General features: G+C 40.8%; 1 protein-coding gene across 2 annotated transcripts in view; it reads left to right on the top strand.

Annotated features, from left to right (window-relative positions):
- Positions 1-18,609, top strand: part of LOC109426668 (uncharacterized) — a 32,169-nt gene extending 13,560 nt beyond the window's left edge. For both annotated transcript variants that reach the window (XM_062853569.1, XM_019702199.3), the window contains exons 2-3: positions 6,046-6,222; positions 18,213-18,609. In XM_062853569.1, the coding sequence (XP_062709553.1) occupies positions 6,046-6,222; positions 18,213-18,347 (312 nt within the window). In that variant the 3' untranslated portion in view covers positions 18,348-18,609. The remainder of the gene's footprint in view (positions 1-6,045; positions 6,223-18,212) is intronic.
- The last annotated feature ends 4,503 nt before the right edge of the window (positions 18,610-23,112 follow it).

Raw genomic sequence — 23,112 nt, 5'->3', positions numbered from 1 at the left:
CAGTCGCTCCTTTGTTTATTTGTTTCAGTAGTTTCTTTTGTTTGATCAAATACAGTGCACCGATCGAAATGTCGAACGACATTGAGGTTAGAAACACGTTGGCGTTCCTGTTCCCGGAGGATGCTGCGCAACCGACCGTAGCAGATATGGCCGGCTTTGTGAAAGCACTCAAAGGTGACTTGTCGTCGATGGAAACAGCTTACAAAATTTCGGATGAAAAATCGGTTTTCATTCGCTTCAAATCCGAAGAAGCAATGAAATTCGTGTTCGAAAACAACTCTAAATCGTTGCCCTTCCATTACACCAATGGGGACAAAGTGGCGGTGCACATGCTGGTGGCAGGAAACACGCGATACGTGCGCGTTTTCGATCTGCCACCCGAAGTGTCGGATGTGGATCTTGTTACGGTGATGCAAAGGTATGGAAAAATCAAGCGCACGGTACGGGAGCGATTCCCGGCAGATTTTCACCTGGATCTGTTTACCGGGGTTCGAGGCGTCTACATGAACGTAGAGAAAGAAATTCCAGATGTCCTCTACTTCCGCAACCGGAAGGGGAGAGTCTATTATGACGGAATAAAGGCGAAGTGCTTCAGTTGCAAATCGGAGTTACACTTCAAAAAGGATTGTCCAGTTTTGCGTGCACGGACGAGTGCCAGACAGGAGAAGCAGCCGACGGTTGCGGTTGAAATAGGAACATCCGAGAAGCAAGCTGATGGAGACGCCTCTATTGTTGTGGAGGGCATTGTGGAAAAAAATGAAAAAACAAGCGATAAACGACAACAGAAGACGAAGAAGACCGAAACCAAGAGACAGCGTTCGTTGGATACGGACAGTCAGGCTGATTCTGTACAGAGTCAAGCCTATAAACGCCAGAACAAAAGCAACACGTCATCGAGTGAAAGTGAGGATAGCAGTTTGATCACCGCCGCTGATGCATCTCCCAGAAAAATTACACAGAGAATCGCAAGCTATGATTGGATCACCGACGAAAACGAACGACGATCGCTTATTGAGGAGGACAAGCAGAGAATTGCCGAGGCCACCAACACTCCGATGGATCAATTTATTTTTTACCACGACTGATTTTTTTCTGCCTTTTGTAATACTTATTTTGTGTAATAATGCAAATCTTCTTGTATTGTGTTAATGTTGAATTCGGCTCCGCAATGTGTTATTCACGACCGAGCCTGCCAAATAAATTAAACAGAAAAAAAATACATAATAAATGAAATCTTTTACCTAAGCATTATGCAGATGCAAACAAGTTTTGTTTCATGGATGAAATATTAATTGAACTGCGAATTAATTTTCATCAAATTGAAATGGCTAAAACATTTAAATTGCCTGACAGATCATTGATGACAGGGAATCGAAATTTTCCGTGCCATACCCACTTTTTCGTTGATATGCCACCCAAAACATACGAAAATTACAAAGCGCCTCAAAAATAATATCAATCATTAATATACGAAGACATAAATTTCCTTTAAAAACAAAAGGCTACGCCACTTTTTCAATTCTTTCTAAGCATGGCTGCCGTTCCAAGCGAACAAAACGCATGCAGCCGCCATCAATTGTTATTACCTTTAATCCAAACCCCCTCAAAACAATGATGGAACCAAGTCACCTTGCATGAACGCTACAGCCTTTATTGAAGATTGTTTTTACTAGTTATGATCTTAAGGCAGATTTGTTCGTCTTAAATGAAACTTATTCGTTTTATACAAGAGTAACAGCCTTTGACAATTGTTTGTTTACGTTTTCGATGCTAGAAAGTTGTCTCTGTACATTTCGTGGTGTTTCGCGTCAAGATGTGCCAATTCTTTTTTGTTTCCCTGTATTTTTGCTATTAATATTGAAGTGCAACTTACTACAATAACACTATATGGCATGAGCTTGAGCAGAGTCACAGTAAGTACCCATTTCATTTTCGATTCGCATAGCTATGGCCTGTGTGAGAAACTGGTTGAAGGCAGGACGACAGCATCCAGCTACTCGCATTTTTGATTGGCCGTAAAATCATTATTTCGTTGACATGATTACTTTTTAGCACAAGAATGACTAAATTATCAGTGAGCAAACATGTTTATGTGTTTATATTTGCATGAGAACGCGGTTTTTCAACCAATTTGTTACATTCATTTTATTTGGATTGAAAAATAGTTCGTTGTCATATCATTATTTCGCATAGTTCTTGTTCCAGAGTAATGGCTCTAGCTCAAGAATAGAAGGCTTCAAGAAGTTTTCAAAGGAGGATTAGCCAGATGAAATGCACTTGAATAAACGAAGCATAAACTTTCGATAAAATATGTTGATGTTATGTGTTGAAAATAACTTCAAATACGCCTTAAAACTTATTATAATATTTAACGCTCTTGTAAATTCAGTTGTTTTATGCGCGAATTTCAAAACTAACTTGAAGACAACTTAAAAACCGCAAACGAACGAAGATTGTTTTCTCTTGATAAAAACAACTATAAATGTTCCATGAATTGGTCATGCCGTGATAAAGCTTCCATAAAAATAATCAAATCTAAAAGGAATTGAAATTGTTACTTGGGCGGATGGGATGGGACAAAACACCGTTGTGCAGTACTCTGCATAAAATGCCTTGTACTGTGCTTCAATGAGGCCGATGATTTTCTCAGGGACACCCTTGCGCCTGAGGGTTTCCCGCATGCTTTCGTGTTTGAGACGGTCGAAAGCTTTTTTCGTAATCAATGAACACCAGGTAGAGAGACTCTTGGAATTCATTGATTTCCTCCAGGATGATATGGAGCGTGATAATATGATCCACACAGAATCGTCCGACACGGAATCCCGCCAATTATCGCATACAGTCAGGTCACCCTTTTTGGGTACCTTCACTAAGACGCCTTGCAGCCAGTCGGCCGGAAATGTCGCGGTTTCCCATATGTTGCAGAATAATTGATGCAGTAGTTGTGCGGATACTACGGGGTCAGCTTTGAGCATCTCATCTGATATGCGATCGACCCCTGGGACTCTGTTCGATTTCATGCTATGGATGGCTGTTTCTATCTCCTGCACTAATGCAGCTAGCTTCGGTGTTGACACGGGTAATGCGTCGAACCCTTGGCGGATCATGTTGAGGTGCTGATGGCATGACCGACACTTGAAAAATGTTTCCAAAGTGCTCGAACCAGCGTTTCAACTGGTCAGTCGGTTCGGTCAGTAACTGTTCAGACGTGTCTTTCACGGGCATCGTAGCATTTATCTTTGTGCCACTAAGGCGACGTGAAACATCGTAGAGGAGACGGTTGTCGCCGGTGTTTGCGGCTTTCTCGCCTTCGTCGGCTAGGGAGTCCGCCCACGCTCTTTTGTCCCGTCTACATGAGCGCTTCACTTCCTTCTCGAGAGCCGAATAGCGCTGACAAGCCACGGATTTGGCTCCTCGTGTTTTTGCTCGCTCTATTGCGGCTTTGGCGTTCCTTCGCTCCTCTATCTTCCTCCAGGTATCATCTGTGATCCAACACTTTCTCCGGGTGCGTAGCTCACCCAAATTATTCTCGCCGGTGTCGAAGAAGGCGTTCTTGAATATCCGCAGCACGGTTCTCTAGCTCCTCGACGACCTTTTCACCGCAGCGTCTTCCAGTCGGCGTGTGTTGAACCGGAGCCCGATTTTCTCCTCCTGTCGATCCACGTTCCAAGAATCAACGAAGGAATTTCCAAAAGAACTCCTGGATGAATCTCAGCTGAAACTTTTGACGAATAACTGAAGGAACTTCTGGTTGAATAATCTATCATTAACATTTATTCATTGAAATCATCTTATTCGGGTTGAACTATACGGTTACGGGATAAAAAATAAGGGTAACTAAACATGGCCATGAAAAAAGTTCCCACGTACCTACGCAGGTTTTGTAGCGGTGCGGTGTGTCGATCTCCGATGTTGTCCTGGCTGCGGGGTTCCCGGCCGTTGCCGACGAAGACGGCTCGCTCTGATGATGTTCGGTTCGACGTCCTCGGTAGCGTTGGCGGCAGATGGCTTAGCCGCTGTAGCTGCTGCAATGGCGCACAGCGATGCAGGTTGAGCTCGGATAGGATGGGCGAATTACGGTGCCGAGGAGGTGGTGGCTAGACGGAAGGCTTCCGATTTCTATCCTTCGAGAGCTTGGTACGAACGAAGTCGTGCTACCCGGGTTGATCCTCCAAAGGTTAATAGAGACGTATCAGAGCTCAGCAACCCGGCTTCGTGTACGTTTATTACTGCTAGGCCGAGCGGTGCATGCTACGTCTTCTACTTCCCAAATACGGATCCGATTCGGCGTACGTTGATTGGTGACGTACGGGGGTCCGAGCTCTCGGACTCTCTCCACTTGTGGACGCGTTTGACGCCTGAAGATGCCACGAAATCCCAAATTTGACTTCGCTTCAAACACTCAAAAAAGCGATCACTTCTGCGGTCCAGCCTTGTAGCGAACGAAATGGAGAGCGTATCGTCGACGATTGGCCACGAGAAAGCACCGACAAACAAAAAACCTGCGCAGGTACGTCGTTTTGAGTTCATGGACATGATCACACACACATGCATACATACTATACATTTTGTCGACCATTACGTACGTTTGTGAGTTGCATTTAGTGCATTTTGAGGTTTTAGTTAAGCTAGCAGTTGTTCGAGGAAGCCCTTGAGGTAAGAGTCCAAAACGATGACTCGGGCAAACTTGGATATGAACAGGTGGCCTCTCGTTCGCGAGAGTAGCGCAAAAACAACCGAGTTTTGACAACTTCTCGAGCAAATTCGACGAACGGTTGGAAAGGAAAGCATACCAACGGGTCCCAGAATCAGAAAAGTCTTTCTTATTTCATATAAGAAAAGCTTCGAAATTCTATAAGTACCGCCGTGAATAGGTTTTTTGTTGATATTTCATCAAAAAGTTACAGAAAACAGACATTGGCATATATTACGAGGAAGTTAATAAACTTACAGGAGGTGGCCAAAATGTTTGGGATAGGAAACTTTTTTTCTCTCACAAAAAAGTTCAACATGCAGTAACTTTCCATAGAGTGCACCAAAAATTCCCAAATTTTGACTGTTTGTCAACCTATTATATGTGCATCATTGGTATAAATTTGGGCTCAATTGGTAAATCTTTCGCGAAGCTAGAACCGTTCTCGTAAAACACTATATTTTAGACAACTAATTTTTGAACTGTCACATCTCCGAAACCAGTGAACCGAATCAAATGAAATTTTGAGCGTTTATCAACAATATATTGATACTTGATGCGACATTATAGAATGTAATATTTTCTAACAACGAATAAAGTTATACCGGTTGAACATTTTCACCCATATAGAGGAAACTAAGTCAAATTTACAATACCACACAAAATTACGAAATGTGCTCTTCTTTCAATCCAAACAGGCTCTAATATATCGAATTAGAGATATCTTGAGAACAGAAGTAGAAAATCTTTGGATATCAAACCTTAAATTTAATAACATTGATGTAAAATATACATTTTTTCGAGATAGATCCAAAAAGTGTCAACCCATGATAACTGTTTTAAATGTTCAAAAAGTACCAATGTTTTAATAACTTGTGAAGCATAAATATATTGTTGATAAACGTTCAAAATTTCATTCAATTCGGATCACTGGTTTCTGAGATATGACAGTTCAAAATAAGCTGTCTGAAAAATAGTGTTTTACGAAATGGTTCTAGCTTTACGAAAGATTAACCAATCGAGCTCAAATTTGTACCAATGATGCACATATAACAGGTTGACAAACAGTCAAAATTTGAGAATTTTTGATGCACTCTATGAAAAGTTATAGCATGTTGAACTTTTTTTGTGGGAGAAAAAAAGTTGCCTATCCCAAACATTTTGGCCACCCCCTGTATCAATATTTTTAATTTTATTTTGCCTGTTTAGGGCATAACACTGCACTCATATACCCCTATTAACTATAATTTTATGAAATGCAGGTAAGCCGAGAAATCACGGTGGGCCTTTGATGCGTGGCGAATCAATAGTTATGTGGGTTAACTCATTTCTACTATATGTATCTTCCCCAGGTAAGCGTCTTGCTCGTTTTGGCAAACATCCAGACCCCTCCAGTGGAAGCCACAGTTTTGCGGCTAATCACCGAAGCGCTCCAAAACAACATCGCCGGCATTCCGTTGATTCACAAAACCGAAGAATTCGACTTCGACCCGGAAGTTAGCAAAAAGCGAAGAGAATTGTACTACGAGGTAAGTTCTTTCTAGCGCCTTCCTCATAAATATGCTTTCCTAAGATAGTTCAAATTTAATCTGCTTGTTCCACCAAGCAGTTACGTACCGCAAAAAAAAAACCATTCGACTAAAGTACCTTGAGCTTTCAATTTCAATAAAAGTATCTATGTACTGGTATACCAACTAGAAAAGCGCAACTGCAACCATCGACTGTATCGACTGGAAGATTAATTCTTCCTCAGCGGACCGTTGCTGATGGCCGTGTTTTAAGATTTAGCCGTCTCGTGCCGCTAATTGAGATGCCTATTGTCGGTGTTTGATTTTCGGATGTGGGTTTCACAAGGCCGAAGTCGCGGTACCATGACGGAACCGGCGCCAGCGGTTGCCTGGAGTTGTACCCGCACATCATAACAAATTTTGCAAATCTCTCGATTGACACGCTCGATGACGGACGATGTAAAACAGGCATTTTGATTGGGATGTGGTTACTGATGAGTGTAAGGTGAATTGACATATAGACCCGGTATGTCTACGATAGTGATGACACTGCTATTTAGGCTATGTATGATAATTAGCATATGAATCTCAAATGCCCAAGTTCAATGATACTTCGTGGTAGATAAATAAGATGAACGGTAGGCATTGAAGTTGACAGTGGTTGTTTTTGAATTTATGATAATATCATAATTTGTAAAGTTTGCGTTTTATTGGGGCAATTTTATCCGAAGTGGTAAACTGCTGTGGATGCTATCGACTGTTGATTCTTGGACTTAGGTTTTTTTTTCGGCCTTGCAGTCGTCGGCGTGCAATCAAAACGACATTATATGTTCTCTATGCCCGAGAAGGATGGCATAGATAATTGAAACGTCGGGCATAGAGAACATATGTCGTTTTGATTGCACACCTAAGACTGCAAGGCCGAAAGAAACTCTCAAGTCCAAGAAGTGGTAAACATGCGAATATTAGGCAGGATCATATTGAAAGTGTCTAGTTTATAAACACTTCTTATACCAACAGGGGTTTCAACGTGAAATACTGACAGGAAAAAAATATGAAACTAATGACTTTGCATTACCATGTCTTAGGATTTCCTCCGCATTTTTTTTCCAGTATACCTTTAGTTGTTACTGCAAGAATTCCTCTAATAATTCTTTTAAATAGGGTTAAAGCACTAGATTTCACCACTGCTCTAGTCTTCGCCCCTCCATACAAACATATATTTTTATGTATGTAGTGGAGATGGTTAGAGCAGAATTTTAGGAGGGCGAAGCTGACTTACAGTCTTAAAATTTGTCAAGTAGCCCTGGATGCTTTTAACTGTTTTTTCTGGATTTTTTTAAATTTTTTTTTATCGTTTTTCGAAATATGCAAAAGGAAACAATATTTTAGTTTTTTTATATCAACGTACATGTTACAACAAAAAAAAAACATGCATAATTTCCTACACTCAACCATATTTTTAAGTTACAGCGACTGAATCAGTGAAAAAAATGTAAGGAGCTTGTGAAATGTTTTTCGAGTTATTTTTTCTGGAAAAGGATCTAATAATTGAAATATGAATTTTTAGGCCTTCTCGAATAACATTTAATAAGGTGCAACTTCTTTTTTATATTTCTGTGATTTGTGACTTGACAACTGTTGGGCGGATGAAAAAAATATGTATAGTTATTTATATTGGAACTTGTATATGAATTCTATTTTTGGCATAAGAAATCCCAACAACTGTTTCAATGTAATAGTCTAAAAAATCGATGAAATTTAAAATTCGAGATTGAAATAGTTAGACGCATTTGATCATCCTGAGATAATTGGCAAATTTTGAGGCTGAAAGTCAGTTTTCTACAGAAAAATAATTCTAAAAAATAAAAGGACAAGGTTTTAGGAAAATTGAAATTATTTGACATCTTATATAAATCGCGATAAAAAATATTACTTTCAGTATATTTTTTTTTAAACTTCTTCACATATCCTTAAATACAGGGGATAGACAAAATGATTGGGACAAGTAAAATTTTCACTCTCCAAAAATATTCAATTAGCTTTAACTTTACAAAAAATGCATCAGATATTCTCAAATTCTTACTGTAAGTTCGTCATCTTGTCGTGTATTAGTGGTTCAAATTTGGAAAAGATCGGGCTATTCTACACGAAGTAATAAATATTCTTGAAAAAGGTATAATTGTCCGATAGCCAACTTTGTGCTGTTATATCTCCGGAATCAATGAACCAAATACAATGCAATTTTGACCATTTATGACTTATATAATGAGCTATGAAAAACCTTTGATATAACTTAAAATTCTTAACACGGAAGAAAATTATAACGATTATCTAAAACTTCAACATTGTTTCAATATTCAAGATGCAAATTATAGTTCACTTAATTTCCCTATAATTGACTTATATATAAATGTGTTTGGAAAGAAAGTAACAACATAGCCCCCAAAAAATTAAAAAAGTAATGGGATGCATATTAAAAATAGACTAATTTACTAAAAATCGTAAATTCCATAAAATCGATAAACCTTTTTCTTTTCTTGTAACATATTTCAAGTTAAGTCCAATGTTTTCTAGAGCTTATTATATAAATCATAAATGGTCAAAATTTCATTGCAATCGATTCATTGGATCCGGAGATATAACAGCTCAAAGTTGGCTATTGGATAGTTATGCCTTTTTCAAGAATCTTTATAACTTCGTGCAGAATGGCCCGAGATTTTCCAAATTTGGACCGCTGATACACAACTAGTCGATCATCTGACAGTGAAAGTTTGAGAATTTTTGATGCACTTTTAGAATTTTTTTGAAAAGTGAAAATTTTGCGTGTCTCGATCATTTTGTCTATCCCCTGTATCTTCAAAGACATCGTTTCATTCCTACAAACGTTTTCTAGTAATAATTTTTTGAAGAAGAAAATTGGGTAATTTTCATACGCCCTTTTCAAAAGTTAGGTAAGTATATTTCAAAACAAATTGGCTAATACAATTATCATTTTGACTTTTTGAAACCCCCCCCCCCCCTCCGCATCAAAAATGTTTGGCTGGATTTTGCATTTTGAGGAGATAGAAAAAAATATTTTTCAATATATCGGGTCTTGCTAAAAATTCTTTAACAAATCCAATGTGTTTTCGATATTTTTTTCAGATTAGGTAAATGCTTTATTATTTTTAGAGATACCTCGAGAGTCGTCTTCAAAATTTGGAAGGTATTTGATGATCAAAAGTTTACACATCATTTTTCCCTTTTAAAATTTTAAACATTTTACGAAGTTCTTTTTGTAAACATTCAGATTTTTTTAGGGAGTTTCTCCAAGAATTTGTCAAGCATTTCTTCAGGAATCTTTCCAGTTATTTCCTTAGTAATATCTTGATTTTTTTTCAAGCATACGTCCAGAAATACTTGGCAGTGATTATTTAAAATATTCTTTTAGAAGTTTCTTCTAGAATGTGCGAAATATCGCCTGGAAATTAGATTATCTTAGGTATTTTTGACAATATATTTCTAGAGCGATATTTACAATAAGTTTTTTAAAGATTCATCTAGTTTCGAATATTTTTAGAATATTCCTAAGAATATCTACAGCTGGAGCAATTTACGAGTGAATCAGTGCATACATACATACATTTATTTGTTCAACATCATTAAGACAAGACACAATCAACAATAGTACGCCACAATACTCGGTTTGTAGCTGCCGCTCTCCATCCTCGGTCGCGCCCAATGCTCGCCAGGTCACGCTCCACCTGGTCCGCCCATCGTGCTCTCTGCGCTCCACGCCTTCTTGTGCCAACCGGATCAGTTGCAAACACCAGCTTTGCAGGGTTGTTGTCCGGCATTCGTGCAACATGCCCTGCCCAGCGTATCCTTCCGGCTTTGGCCACCTTCTGGAAGCTGGGTTCGCCGTAAAGTGCAGCGAGCTCGTGGTACATCCTTCTCCGCCACACACCGTTCTCCTGCACGCCGCCGAAGATCGTCCTTAGCACCCGTCGCTCGAAAACTCCGAGTGCTTGCAGGTCCTCCTCGAGCATGGTCCATGCCTCGTGTCCGTAGAGAACCACCGGTCTTATTAACGTCTTGTACATGGTACATTTGGTGCGTGGGTGAATCTTTTTCGACCGCAGTTTCTTCTGGAGCCCGTAGTAGGCCCGACTTCCGCCGATGATGCGCCTCCGAATTTCACGGCTCACGTTGTTGTCAGCCATCAGTAAGGATCCGAGGTAGACGAATTCCCCCACCACCTCGAAAGTATCCCCGTCTATCGTAACATTACTGCCCAGACGGATCCGGTCCTTTTCGGTTCCGCCTACCAGCATGTACTTTGTTTTTGAGGCATTCACCACCAGTCCGACCTTTGCTGCTTCGCGTTTCAGGCGGGTGTATAGCTCTGCCACCGTTCCAAATGCTCTAGCGATAATGTCCATGTCGTCCGCAAAGCACACAAAATGACCGGATTTCGTGAAAATCGTTCCCCGGCTGTTGAGCCCGGCTCGTCGCCGGCTCGTCGCATCACACCTTCCAGAGCGATGTTGAAGAGTAGGCATGAGAGTCCATCACCTTGTCGCAGTCCCCGGCGAGATTCGAATGAACTGGATAGTTCACCCGAAACCTTTACGCAGTTTTGCACACCGTCCATCGTTGCTTTAATCAGTCTAGTCAGCTTCCCAGGAAAGCCGTTTTCGTCCATGATTCTCCATAGCTCTGCACGGTCGATACTGTCGTATGCCGCTTTGAAGTCGATGAACAGGTGATGCGTTGGGACCTGGTATTCACGGCATTTCTGGAGGATTTGCCGTACGGTAAAGATCTGGTCCGTTGTCGACCGGCCGTCGATGAAGCCAGCTTGATAACTTCCAACGAACTCATTCGTTTTAGGTGACAGACGACGGAAGATGATCTAAGGTAGCACTTTTCAGGCAGCATTCAAAATAGTGATCGCCCTGAAGTTCTCACATTCCAAATGGTCGCCTTTCTAGTGAATGCGGCAGATTACCCCTTCCTTCCACTCCTCCGGTAGCTGTTCGATTTCCCAGATCCTGACTATCAGCCGATGCAGACAGGTGGCCAACTTTTCTGGGCCCATCTTGATGAGTTCAGCTGCGATACCATCCTTACCAGTTGCTTTGTTGGTTTTGAGCTGGTGAATGGCATCCTTAACTTCCCTCAGCGTGGGAGTTGGTTCATTTCCGTCCTCCGCCGCTGCACTGGCGTCGTCATTTCCTCCGTTGCCGTGGGCTCCCATGCCTACGTTCTCCACGCCGTTCAGGTGCTGATCGAAGTGCTGCTTCCACCTTTCGATCATCTCACGTCCGTCCGTCAAGAGGCCTCCGTCTTTATCCCTGCATATTTCGGCTCGCGGCATGAAGCCGTTACGGGATGCGTTGAGCTTCTGATAGAACTTCCGTGTTTCCTGGGAACGGCACAGCAGTTCCATTTCTTCACACTTCGCTTCTTCCAGGCGGCGCTTTTTCTCACGAAGGAGGCGGGTCTGCTGTTTCTGCTTCTGCCTGTAACGTTCCACGTTCTGTCGAGTCCCTTGATGCAGCATTACCGCCCTCGCTGCGTTCTTCTCCTCCAAAACTGTTCTGCACTCTTCGTCGAACCATTCGTTCCGTCGATTCCGTTCCACGCACCCGATGGTGCTCTCTGCTGCGTCGTTGATGGCTGCTTTCACTGTACTCCACCAGTCCTCTAGATGGGCCTCATCGAGCTCGCCCTCGTCTGGCAACGCGGCTTCGAGATTCTGCGCGTATGCTGAGGCGACATCCGGTTGTTTCAGTCGCTCTAGGTTGTACCGTGGCGGCCGCCGGTACCGTACATTGTTGATGACGAAGAGTTTTGGGCGCAGTTTGACTATCACCAGATAGTGGTCGGAGTCGATGTTGGCGCCACGATAGGTCCTGACGTCGATAATGTCGGAGAAGTGCCGTCCGTCAATCAGAACGTGGTCGATTTGAGATTCCGTCTGCTGTGGTGATCTCCAGGTGTAACGATAAGGGAGATTGTGTTGGAAAAAGGTGCTGCGTATGGTCATATTTTTGGAGGCGGCGAAATCAATGAGTCGTAGGCCGTTTTCGTTCGTTTGCTGGTGGGCGCTGAACTTACCAATCGTCGGTCTGAATTCCTCCTCCTGGCCTACCTGAGCGTTCAAATCTCCTTGGGCTTGGGCTTGGGCAGCGATCGTACTCGCGTTCGAGCTGCGCGTAAAATGCGTCCTTGTCATCATCAGTGCTTCCGGAGTGTGGGCTGTGCACGTTTATTATGCTGAAATTGAAGAATCGGCCCTTGATCCTCAACCTGCACATTCTTTTGTCGATCGACCACCAACCGATCACACGCCTCTGCATATCACCCATCACGATGAAAGCTGTTCCTCGCGTGTGTTGCTGCAGCTCTGGTAGATGGTATGATTACCTCTAAACGTTCGCACCATGGATCCTATCCAGCACACCTCCTGCAGCGCTACGATACCGAACCCGCGATATTTCAGCAGATCGGCGAATATGCGGGTGCTCCCAATGAAGTTGAGAGATCGGCAGTTCCACGTACCGAGTTTCCAATCGCAAGTCCTTTCTGTTCGCTGGGGTCGTTGCTGTTGGTCTCGGTTCGTATTATTCTGTTGCTGATTTTCCGCTACAATGGTTTTTTTACAGCTGGCTCGTACGGCGTGACACCAACCCCCTACTTTCCGGAGGACCATAGTGCACAGTTGAGCTTAGAGTCCTTCCCTGGCACTCGGACGTAGATCAGTCGCCCCTAACATGGGGATCAGACGCTGTTGTGAGCCGCTCCTCCTGGAGAACAGACGCTCAGGTTTGCCGAAGCAAACCCCCCCCCCTTCCCTGTCAGCCTACGACCAAAGTTCCCACCGGGGTTGGTTACCCGATCTTCCCTAAGGTTGCTCATAGTTTCCGGCCGGTACCGCGTGGAGGTACTTGCTGGGCAGAGGCTAGTGGATCACAATGGGATCTGAATTGCGCAGCATACCCAGCCTTTACCGTGCCCAGTGCAGAAATTCCTAAAAGTATCTCTGGAGGGACTTCACAAACGAATTCCAGGATAAATTCTTGTAGCAAACCCTGCCAAATGAAAAGAAATGAACATCAGAATTCCCAAAAAAGTCCATAGCCATAAGAAATTCCCCCAGGGTTTTTCGGAAAGTTCTGTAGCGAAAAACTTCATTCATAGGGTCTTCTCACTCACACGGAACAAATCGATGGACGAAATAACGGCAGTAATCCACCAACATCTTCGTAAGAATGGATATCCAAAGTCACTGATTAACCGCCTGCTGCAGCTGTACACTACAAAACACCACCCAACTTCATCAATCGTCAACATTCACCAGAATGAAGATTCGCCGCCCAACAACAATCCCCCCAGCCGACCATCGTGCCAGCAACCACCCACCCCCGATCAACCCTCACCGCCACCAGCCGCCACCACCATCATCAGAAACAGCCACAGCCAGCCACCACCTCAATTAGCAATCATGCCAGCACTGCACGAATCCCATACACAGACGACATCCAGAGACGACAATCCAATCGACGAAATTGATAACCACCGACCAACCAACCAAACAGAACCATGCATCGATCATCAGACAACCACAGGATCCATCCTCGACGCCAACATGCAAGTAAACCCAAGTCAACCTGAAACAGAACAAGAAAAAACATACAGATCCCTCCCCTACATACCAACTTTATCCCAACGAATAACAAAAATCCTTGCCAAAGACTATCCCGACATTTCCATTACGACCAGACAGCAACGTACAATTAACGATCTCCACACCAAAGTTAAATATCCTAAAAGAAAAGAAGAGATTAGTAATGTTATATACAAAATTCCCTGTAACGACTGCAACAACTGCTATATTGGTATGACGAGAAATAATTTGCACCGTAGATTAGCTGGACACAGATCAAATGTAAACAAACTGGACAAAATGATTAATGACAACACAAACACTGAAACAGCGACCACCGCATTAGTTGAAGCGACAACCGCACTAATACAACATTGCGTAGACCATAACCATCGATTCAACCTAGACCAGACACAAATTGTAGACCACAGTCACAAACAATCCACACTTCCATTCCTAGAAATGTGCCACATTGCTAACACAGAACACACAGTCAATAAAAGAACAGACATAGACAGGCTAAGTACGACATACGCAGGGATACTACACAGTATTAGGAACATTGACAAACACAACAAATCGAGAAACGATAATAATTTAGACGAAAGTTAGATTATTCCGATAGGGCATCACCACTACCAAAATGAACGGTCCGAATAAGGGGGTATGCTAAAGAGGGAAAATTTTCGCCATTGCCAAAAAACCGTTAAACTGAAAGTGATTCCGAAGTGTAAGATATTTTAATGTTATAGTTTTAAAGGACATAATTAATTGATAAACCGCACACCCACTTTACAGCATGTACCAAAAACGACACAAAAAGGGACAGTTACAGTTAGACAAAACAATTTACAAAAAACGATAGTAATTATGTAAGTAACTAAGCAAATTTATGTTAAGACAAAATTGTTCAAAACCCAAATATGTACCAATTACAGTTCCCCCCTGAGGAAGACACTATCCCCGTGTCGAAACGTCGGGTGAATAAAACAACTCGTTTTTTAAATCCCAAGACTGCGTAGCCGTTAATCGAGAGGTTCTTCAGTGATACTTTCAGAAAATTCCTGAAAAACTTTCTGAAATAACTCCTGGTGGAATTTCATGTGCAATTCCAGAGGAAATCGTTGAAAATTCTGTGGAGGAATCGCAGAAGGAATCTCTGGAGCGATTTGAAATGAAATCACTGAAGTATCAAAGCACCGAAGGAATTACTGAAATAATCCTTGGAGAAATTCACAAAGGAAGCGGTAGAGGATGAATCCTTGAAGGAATTTACAAAGGGTCCCTAGATAAATTGTAGAATCACTGTAAAAAAAAAATCGATGGATTCTTTGGAACATTTCCTGACTGGAGGACTTCCCGAATGATAACAAAACGAAGGCATCCTTGCAGTTATTCCCAATGGAATCTCAGGAGGATGAATGCCTGGAAAGAAGTTTGAGTGCAGATTTATCATCGTGTGATTTTCGGCGAGGAATAATAAAAACTTTTGTCAGACTGTCCGGACGTTTCCGTCGATTTGACTGGCCTTCGACCATCTTCTGCGGATTAATCTTTTTTCCATCTTTTCATTATCAGACGGCCATAATTTCTTTGAGAGATTCCCTCAGGAATCTTCGGAGGGATCCTTCGAGGTACAATTTCCAGAACAATAAAAAAAACCGGAGATATCCTATTTCCGGAGGAATTCCTGGAGACGTTGCAGAATGAATACGTTTATGAATTCCCGTAGGAATAACTTAAGAGATACGGAATAAATTTATGTAAAAATTAAAAAGGAATCTCTGGCAGAATATCCGAAAAAATCCCTATTAAACTCTCAAAGAAATCCTTGGAAAAAAAATCCAGGACAAACCCTTGAGGAATTCTCTGTATACATTTTCTCAAATTGATCATCATAGGAATAGCTAGTGCAGCTAGAGGACGACAACAGATTGCCCTTTTTCTGCTATACCAGTACCAGTTAGTCAATATGACTGAAACAGCAATAAAATCTTGAAGCATTGTAAGCACTTTGAATAATTGCCGTTTAATTGAAAAATTAAGAGAAATATTTGAGATAAAATTACCCCTGTTGGTGGGATTCGAACGCACGACTCCGTATTGCCCGGCGCTTTAACCAACTAAGCCACAGAACAAGTTACGATTCTGGGAAATAGAAAGTTAAACTGGATTCAAAGCACCACTCTAATCATCTGGAAATGTTCGTAGTCCTGAATAACTTTGCGAAGATCATACTTCTCTATCTTGCTTAAATTTTGTGCTATGTCTTATCAAAGTCACTATGTACACTGGCGTCACGTGATACTGAAAATCGGAACTATAAAATCCATAGCGAGTGATTGTTGTTCTGAATAATTTTGCCGAAGACAGAATATTGCTATCTTGTCCAAGGGGACGGCAACCTATTTTTTCACTATGGAGTTTGACAGGTTGGATTGTGCCTCCTTACGTGGAGCAAAAATTTATGCTCCAGCCAAATTATTCACCAACACAGTCGTGAAATTGGAATGTTTACCTTTTTACGAGGGATATCGGTGCAAAACGCTTACATCACATTAGATCTCATAAAAGTGTTGATCATGAAAAAGCGGCATTAATTGATGCTTTTCAATTTCAGAGTGTCGATGTTTAGGTAAAGTTCCTATAGAGAGTGGGAATTACTTGTGAAAAGACATACAACACCTCTTTTTGCAAACTTTGTTCGCCAAAGTGCGTTTTTCCTTATTTTCTCCCACTGCTGTATTGAGTGAATGTTGGTATTAGTGAGCACTGGTTGCGCATTCTAAGCGGCAACAAAATCAGATCACCGTAGCACCTCCGTGATCTTGTCCAAATTCCGAACTTGCTACAAATACATGGTGCACATAACCAACGTGGAAAGAAAACGAAACCGGAAGAAGTTAAAATGTGGAACTAATGTATTCGCATTGTTCACAGCGGAAGCTGAATGAAATTCAAATCGGCTTTCACTACACGTTTCTACGATAGTGTAAAATTACGATAATGAAAAAAGATTCAACTTGGGTTTGCTCAGGAAATAATCAATAGATGTTCTTAAAATTTGTTCCACGATTTTTTTCTAAGTACCATGTTAATAGTAATTTCTTTAAGCAACTCTCCAAGTCATGACCTCGGAAAAATTAGCGAGAAAGGAGAGCTGTTTGCTGAGTTTTGTGGTCTCAACTACATGGCGATGGGGGATCGCTGTTTCCTCATCGACCAGTGCACAAAGTACCTTGGGTTTCCCGTGATGACACCACGGATAATCAAACCAACCACATCTGTATCATCCGTAAAAGGCGATGAAGCCTCTGCGGAGATATACGGAACAAATGTTGTACCGAAATTGTGACATTGCCGATATTGGAAGGTGACACCGTAGAAGATCAATGTAGCACCATCAAGAACGCATCATCGACACAGGTGAGAACCATACATCCAGAGCACTGGTTTACATATGGCACGTGAGTGAAGACAGAGGAGCGAAAGAACGCCTGTGCTGTGATTGAGCGAGCGAAAACATGAGGAGCCAAATCCGTAGCCCATAAGCGCTATTCGGCTCTGGAGAAGAAAGTAAAAACCTCATGAAGACGGGGTAAAAGAGCTTGCGTGGACTCCCAAACCAATCAAAGCACGAAACCCCCAAATGCTGGCTCCTCACGGAGCCTCAGTAGGACTAAGATTAATGCTACAATGTCTGTGAAAGAGTCGTTTTGACAGTTGATAAGCACCGATCAGTCGGGTGGTTCCTTAACCTTTAGAACGCACGTCATCGCAATAGCGCACGTCCTGAAGGGTTAAAGTTGAATCGCTGGTTCGAGCACTTTGGAAACGCTTTTCAAGTGTCGGCTACGGTACCAACATCTCGGCATGATCCGTCAAGGGTTCGTCGCATTCCTCAGAACCCGTGCCCATTCCAAAACCAAAACTCCATTGAACGATTTACGACTTTAACCAGATGAAGAACCGCTGCTGCACGTTCGTTCATCTCTTCGCTCTAGCTATAGTGTGAGCCGTGGCTAGCTTCTCCAGCAGTTGATCGGTCTCCTTATTTTGTTTATTTTCGGCACCTGGCGCTTGATTTGAGCTGAAGTTGCGCTCGAAGAGTCACGTTCAATGGCAAGGCTGAATCATCAATAAATGAGAAAATATTTTTTACCATGCCTGCTTAATTTTCTGCACCGGTGACTTCTGATCCATTGGTCAAGCGGAACTGGCGATTTTTTATTCACTTGTGGTTGATTCCGAAGTAGAACTAGTCAATCAATTAATGATTGGTCAACCTATGAGCTTCTACCTCACTGTTCTAATTTTACCATATTTTTTTTTGTTTTGCTCAACCGTCTAATTTTAGCAACACGGATATCGAGGAGAGAAGGCCATCGAGCGGTTGGGACTCGGAATCGACGGCAAGCACCGGGAACGGGCAGCCCAGCAGCGAGCACGTGACGAAGGACATCTGAATGGGTTGAACGATCATCAGCCTTGAGAGTTCGGAACAGTCAGCAGTGGCACGATGGTGAGATGAGACGTTGTTGACGTCCCTCGTCGTCCAACCACGGAGTGAACGGAGAGTCTGCAAATGATAGGAGTGTGTGCGGTTTGGTTCTGGTTGCCCAATGATGATACCCCCAGTGCTGTTTTAGTCGTACTTGTTGTCGGTTTTATGCACATGTTTTAGATGGCGAGAATTTGAGATATAGAGCCGCAGTTGTTGCAATATACGTTGCGTGTATGTAAGATGTATTGAAGCTGATTGAAGCAATTAGCTTGATTTTATTCGAGTAGAGTAGTGTTACCAAAACTTGTTTTGGTAGTAGCTACGATATGGAAAAGCTGTAGGAAAATGTGCAATAATAATATAAATAAGCGGTCCAGTAAATGGAATTGCTAACATAGAGCGAAACAAATTTTTCATTAAAGCTAAGATGATGTTGTTTCTTTTATGATGTATCACGACCATATTTCAAAACTAACTTGTGTCAATGAAACTGTTAGAATCTCTATTTTTTTTTCTTGTAATTATGATGTTTCTAGTTAGATAATATATTTAATTTATTATTTTTGGTTTGACAGAGCTAAGCTCAATGTAAACGGACTGCACATTAGATTGAAAATTTGAATTTGAGTCGATTCAATCAGATCAAAATTTTTAAGGTCCTAAATAATTGTACAAAATTTGGGCATGAACGGTTCAGCCTACATTTTGCGCATCGCGATTGAAATTTGTAAGGAATTTTTGAATTTTTCTTGTAGATAGTTCAAAATTTGTCTTCTTCTTCTTCTTTGTGGCTCGATGTCCCCACTGGGACTTGGCCTGCCTCGAGTCAACTTAGTGATCTTTGAGCACTTCCACAGTTATTAGTTGAAGGGCTTTCTTTGCCTGCCATTGCATGAATTTGTATATAGTGAGGCAAGCACAATGATACTCTATGCCCAGGGAGTCGAAAAAATTTTCCCGACTGGAACAGGAATCGAACCCGTCGTCTCCGGATTGGCGATCCATAGCCTTAACCACTAGGCTAACTGGAGACCCCAAATTTGTCCTATACCTTATATCCGACGATCTTCTTGAAGTATAGTCCGGAACGTGTTGAAGAACTTTATCGAAGACCGCAAAGTGATCCGACGCATGTGGAGAAACTTATACCCTTGGTAATTGCTAAAAGTTATTGATGTTATTCCTTTACATGTTAAATGTTATGCACGCTCAAACAATCAGTAGGTTATTACCAAATTATTGGGAGGATATTTGGAGGGCTTAAAGGAGGTATTTTTTTTTTATTTTTGTATGGGAAATTTAAAAAATCGGAAACTTTTGGGAGGACAAAACCTATGTTGGTGCCTATGGTTATAACTTTTGCCACAAGACTCGCTTTTCGGTCTCCAACAAAATTTCTCAGGGCATCCCATGCAAGAAATTAACATCGCCGGTTACATACTTACAAAATAATGTTAATCCGTTACAAACAGTGCTGTCATGATAAAATCAGAGCTGGTTACTGAAGGTTTCCAAAATTTAAGCGCCCCCTGTGTTGGTAAGCTCCCAGGGAAATTACTTCACTATTGCGCCCAATTGAGAATAATTCCGGAAAACCGCTCCTTTCATGAGCTCAGCAAAAATTCTAGCAAGAAATTTCTCAAAAATTCAGGGACACCGCAAAAATTCTTGTAAGGATTCTTTAAAGATTAATCAAAATTTTTCTAAAATGTTTACAGAAAGAAGATTTTCACAGAAATTCTCGGAATCATTTCAATAAGAATTCCTCTAAAGATTCCTCTTAGTGTGCATCTTGGTCCACGCATTTCTTTAAATATTTCTCTGGGGATTCCCCTTGAAATGCTCGCAGCAAATTTCCTTGGAAATTCCACAGGAGTTACTAAAAAATAGCAAAATATTTACCTTAAACTTGTTTACGGGTTTACTCAGAAATTTCTTCCGAAATTCCTTCTGGGATTTTTGAAGGGATTCTATAGGAAATTCCTACAAGGGTTGCTACATAAGTTAATGCTTGTATTACTTCATGTACTTCTTCAAACATTTCTAAAATATTGTCAGAATTTTTCCCAGAAGTTTTTCTTAGGAATTTCTTCATTAATTCTTCTGGAAATTTTCCAAGAATTTCTTCTTGAAACGTTTTCAATGGTTCCTTTAGGAATTTCTCCAAACGTTTCTTCTAAAAATGCAAATCCAGGATTTGGTTTTAAGATTCTTTCCATTAGAAATTCAAAAAGTTTTAGGAATAATTGTTTCTGCAGAGGTTCCATCAGGTATAGCTACTCTTATTTAGAAGTTTCTGTGAGCAGTTATTTAGAAATTCTTCTAAAAAATTCTCAAGAAATTTTACTGGAAGTCCTACGGGGGTTTCTGAAATAATTCCTCCGGGCGTTGCTTTTGATTTATTTAACCGTTATGTGCCCGACAATTTTTTTTTGCTTTTTTCTACACCGTGCTTTTCAAATGGGCGCTGGGTACCCGGGTACCCTGTCGGCCACATAAGGGTTAAATAACTTTTCAAAAACTGTTTCCGATTCAGATTAAAAAAAAAATCCTGCATAAATTACTCCAAAATCTATTCCTTAGCGCTTTTTTAAAGATGTTTTAAAGAACTTTTTATATCTATAACTGCCAAGGGTTCTCCAGTTCTTACAGGTATTATTTCAAAGATTTCTCCAGAAGATCTTTTTTTTTTTAATTTCTTCCGTGGTTCTTCGAAGAAATTCTCAGGTTTTTTTTTGTTTCTGCATGACTCTCACCAGAAATTTCTCCAGGTAGGGTATGTTAATTTTCAAATCCCTTCAGACATTTTTAAATTTTTGAGAGAATTCTTTCAGATATATATTCCGAAAATCTACCAAGGATTCCTTAAAAAAAACCAGGGATCCCTCAGAAATTTATTGGCGGATTTTACAAAAAATTCCAATCTTTGTCTGGAATTATAGCAGACATTTGTTAACCTTCCGTAACTCGCGCGGTTGACTACCTGCGTCAGCACCACACTAATGCTGAGTACAAAAAGCGAGATTTTTTCAACGTGTTGTACAAAATACAACAGCGCGATCGCTCGAGGGTTAATATATTCCTTAAGACATTCATCTATAGATTTAAAGGAACTGCTCCTGCAATTTCGCATGCATTTTCCGTTAGAATTACTTGCAGAGTTCTTCCAGAAGCCTCCATTGATTTTTTTTTCAGATAATTGAAGGGGTATATTAAGTTGTTTCTCTAGGTATTCTCTTAGATATTCCAGGGCATTAATCCAGGAATTGCTCCAAAGATAACTTCATATATTGATTAGGAATTTTTGTTCAGGTATTCCTCCAGATTATTTTCATGGATTTTTGATAGGATGGAAACGGTATCTCCAGGAGTGCATAAAGTGATATCTCGAGACAATCGTTCAGGGATTTTTAGAAATTACTCCAATAACTTTGGGGAAATTTATGCCAAATCCTCGGAGGAACATCTGAACATGTTCTGCAGAAAGACATCTCAGGAGATATTCCTGATGGAACGCCGGAACATTTTCAAAAAAAAAAAAAATATCTTGTAAGAATTTCTGCATGAATCAATGAAGGAATTTCTCAAGGAATTCTTGGAGAAACCCTGGAAAGAATTTCTGAAGAAATCTCTGCAGAATTTGTAAAGAATTTTTAAGAAGAATTTAACTCCATGGAAGAACTTTTGGTGGAATATTTGAAGAAGTCTCTGAAGATAAAATTATCTCTTCAGGAGCTTCCGAAAGAACTCCGAATGAATTTCTGAAAAAGTCTTCAGTAGAATTCCTGTAGAATATTAAAGAAGTACATTTGAATATATTTCTGGATGAATATCTCAAGAAATCCTAGGGGAATTTTCAGGGAAACTAAGAAGGAATTACTTAAAAAGTTACTGGAGATATATTTGATTTGACTTTCTCTGGAGATATACTTATAGAAACCCTAGGTTAAATTTCTTAAAAAATATTGAAGAATTGGTGAGAAAATCCAAAGAGATATCTTTTATTAAAATTGTTGGAAAATTTTCTGAACATACTCCTGGTGAAATCTGAACTTGAAAAAAATTCTGCAGAGAAACGCATGGATGAGCATTTCGAAAGATCCCTGAAAAAATCTTCAAATATTTCTAAATCAAAAATTCCTAGGAAATATGTGTGAATAAATTTCTTTAAGAATACGTGGATTTTTCATTGCAATTAACCTCAGCTGGATAAATTTCTGAGAAAATACGTTGATGAATATCTTGAGGAAATCCTGGAGGTAACTTTCTATGAACTCCTGCAAGAACCTCTGAAGAAAATGCAGGATGTTCTAGATGAATCTTTGAAGAAATTTCTCGAGACATTCATGGGAGAAATTTCAAAGGAATCCCTATAGCAATTCCTAAACAAATCTCTGGTGGACTTCCCAAATTCATGTATGAAGGAATCTTCGAATAATTTTCGAAAGAAACCACTGGAACAATTTACGAAAACATCTCTGAGCGAAATTTTAAGAGAATACCTGTAGAAAATTCTAAAGGAATCTTTGGAGAATTTCCCGATGAGCCCCTAGAAGAATTTCTTAAGTATTTCCTGGTTGCGTTTCAGGAATCCATCAAAAACTACCCTAAAGAATTCTTGGAGATGTTTCTTAAGAAGTTTATAAGGGAATAGGGTATCGCGCCACTTGGGCGGTGGCTTCTATATTCGTCTGTTTTCCACTATAACTCAGTCAATTTTGAACCAATTGACTTGAAATGTTGTACACGGGCA

Source organism: Aedes albopictus, chromosome 2, assembly GCF_035046485.1.
Source record: "Aedes albopictus strain Foshan chromosome 2, AalbF5, whole genome shotgun sequence".
NCBI classification, from domain to species: Eukaryota; Metazoa; Arthropoda; class Insecta; order Diptera; family Culicidae; genus Aedes; species Aedes albopictus.
The sequence above is the reverse complement of the archived record's forward strand: the minus strand, read 5'-3'. Positions and strand labels throughout refer to the sequence as shown.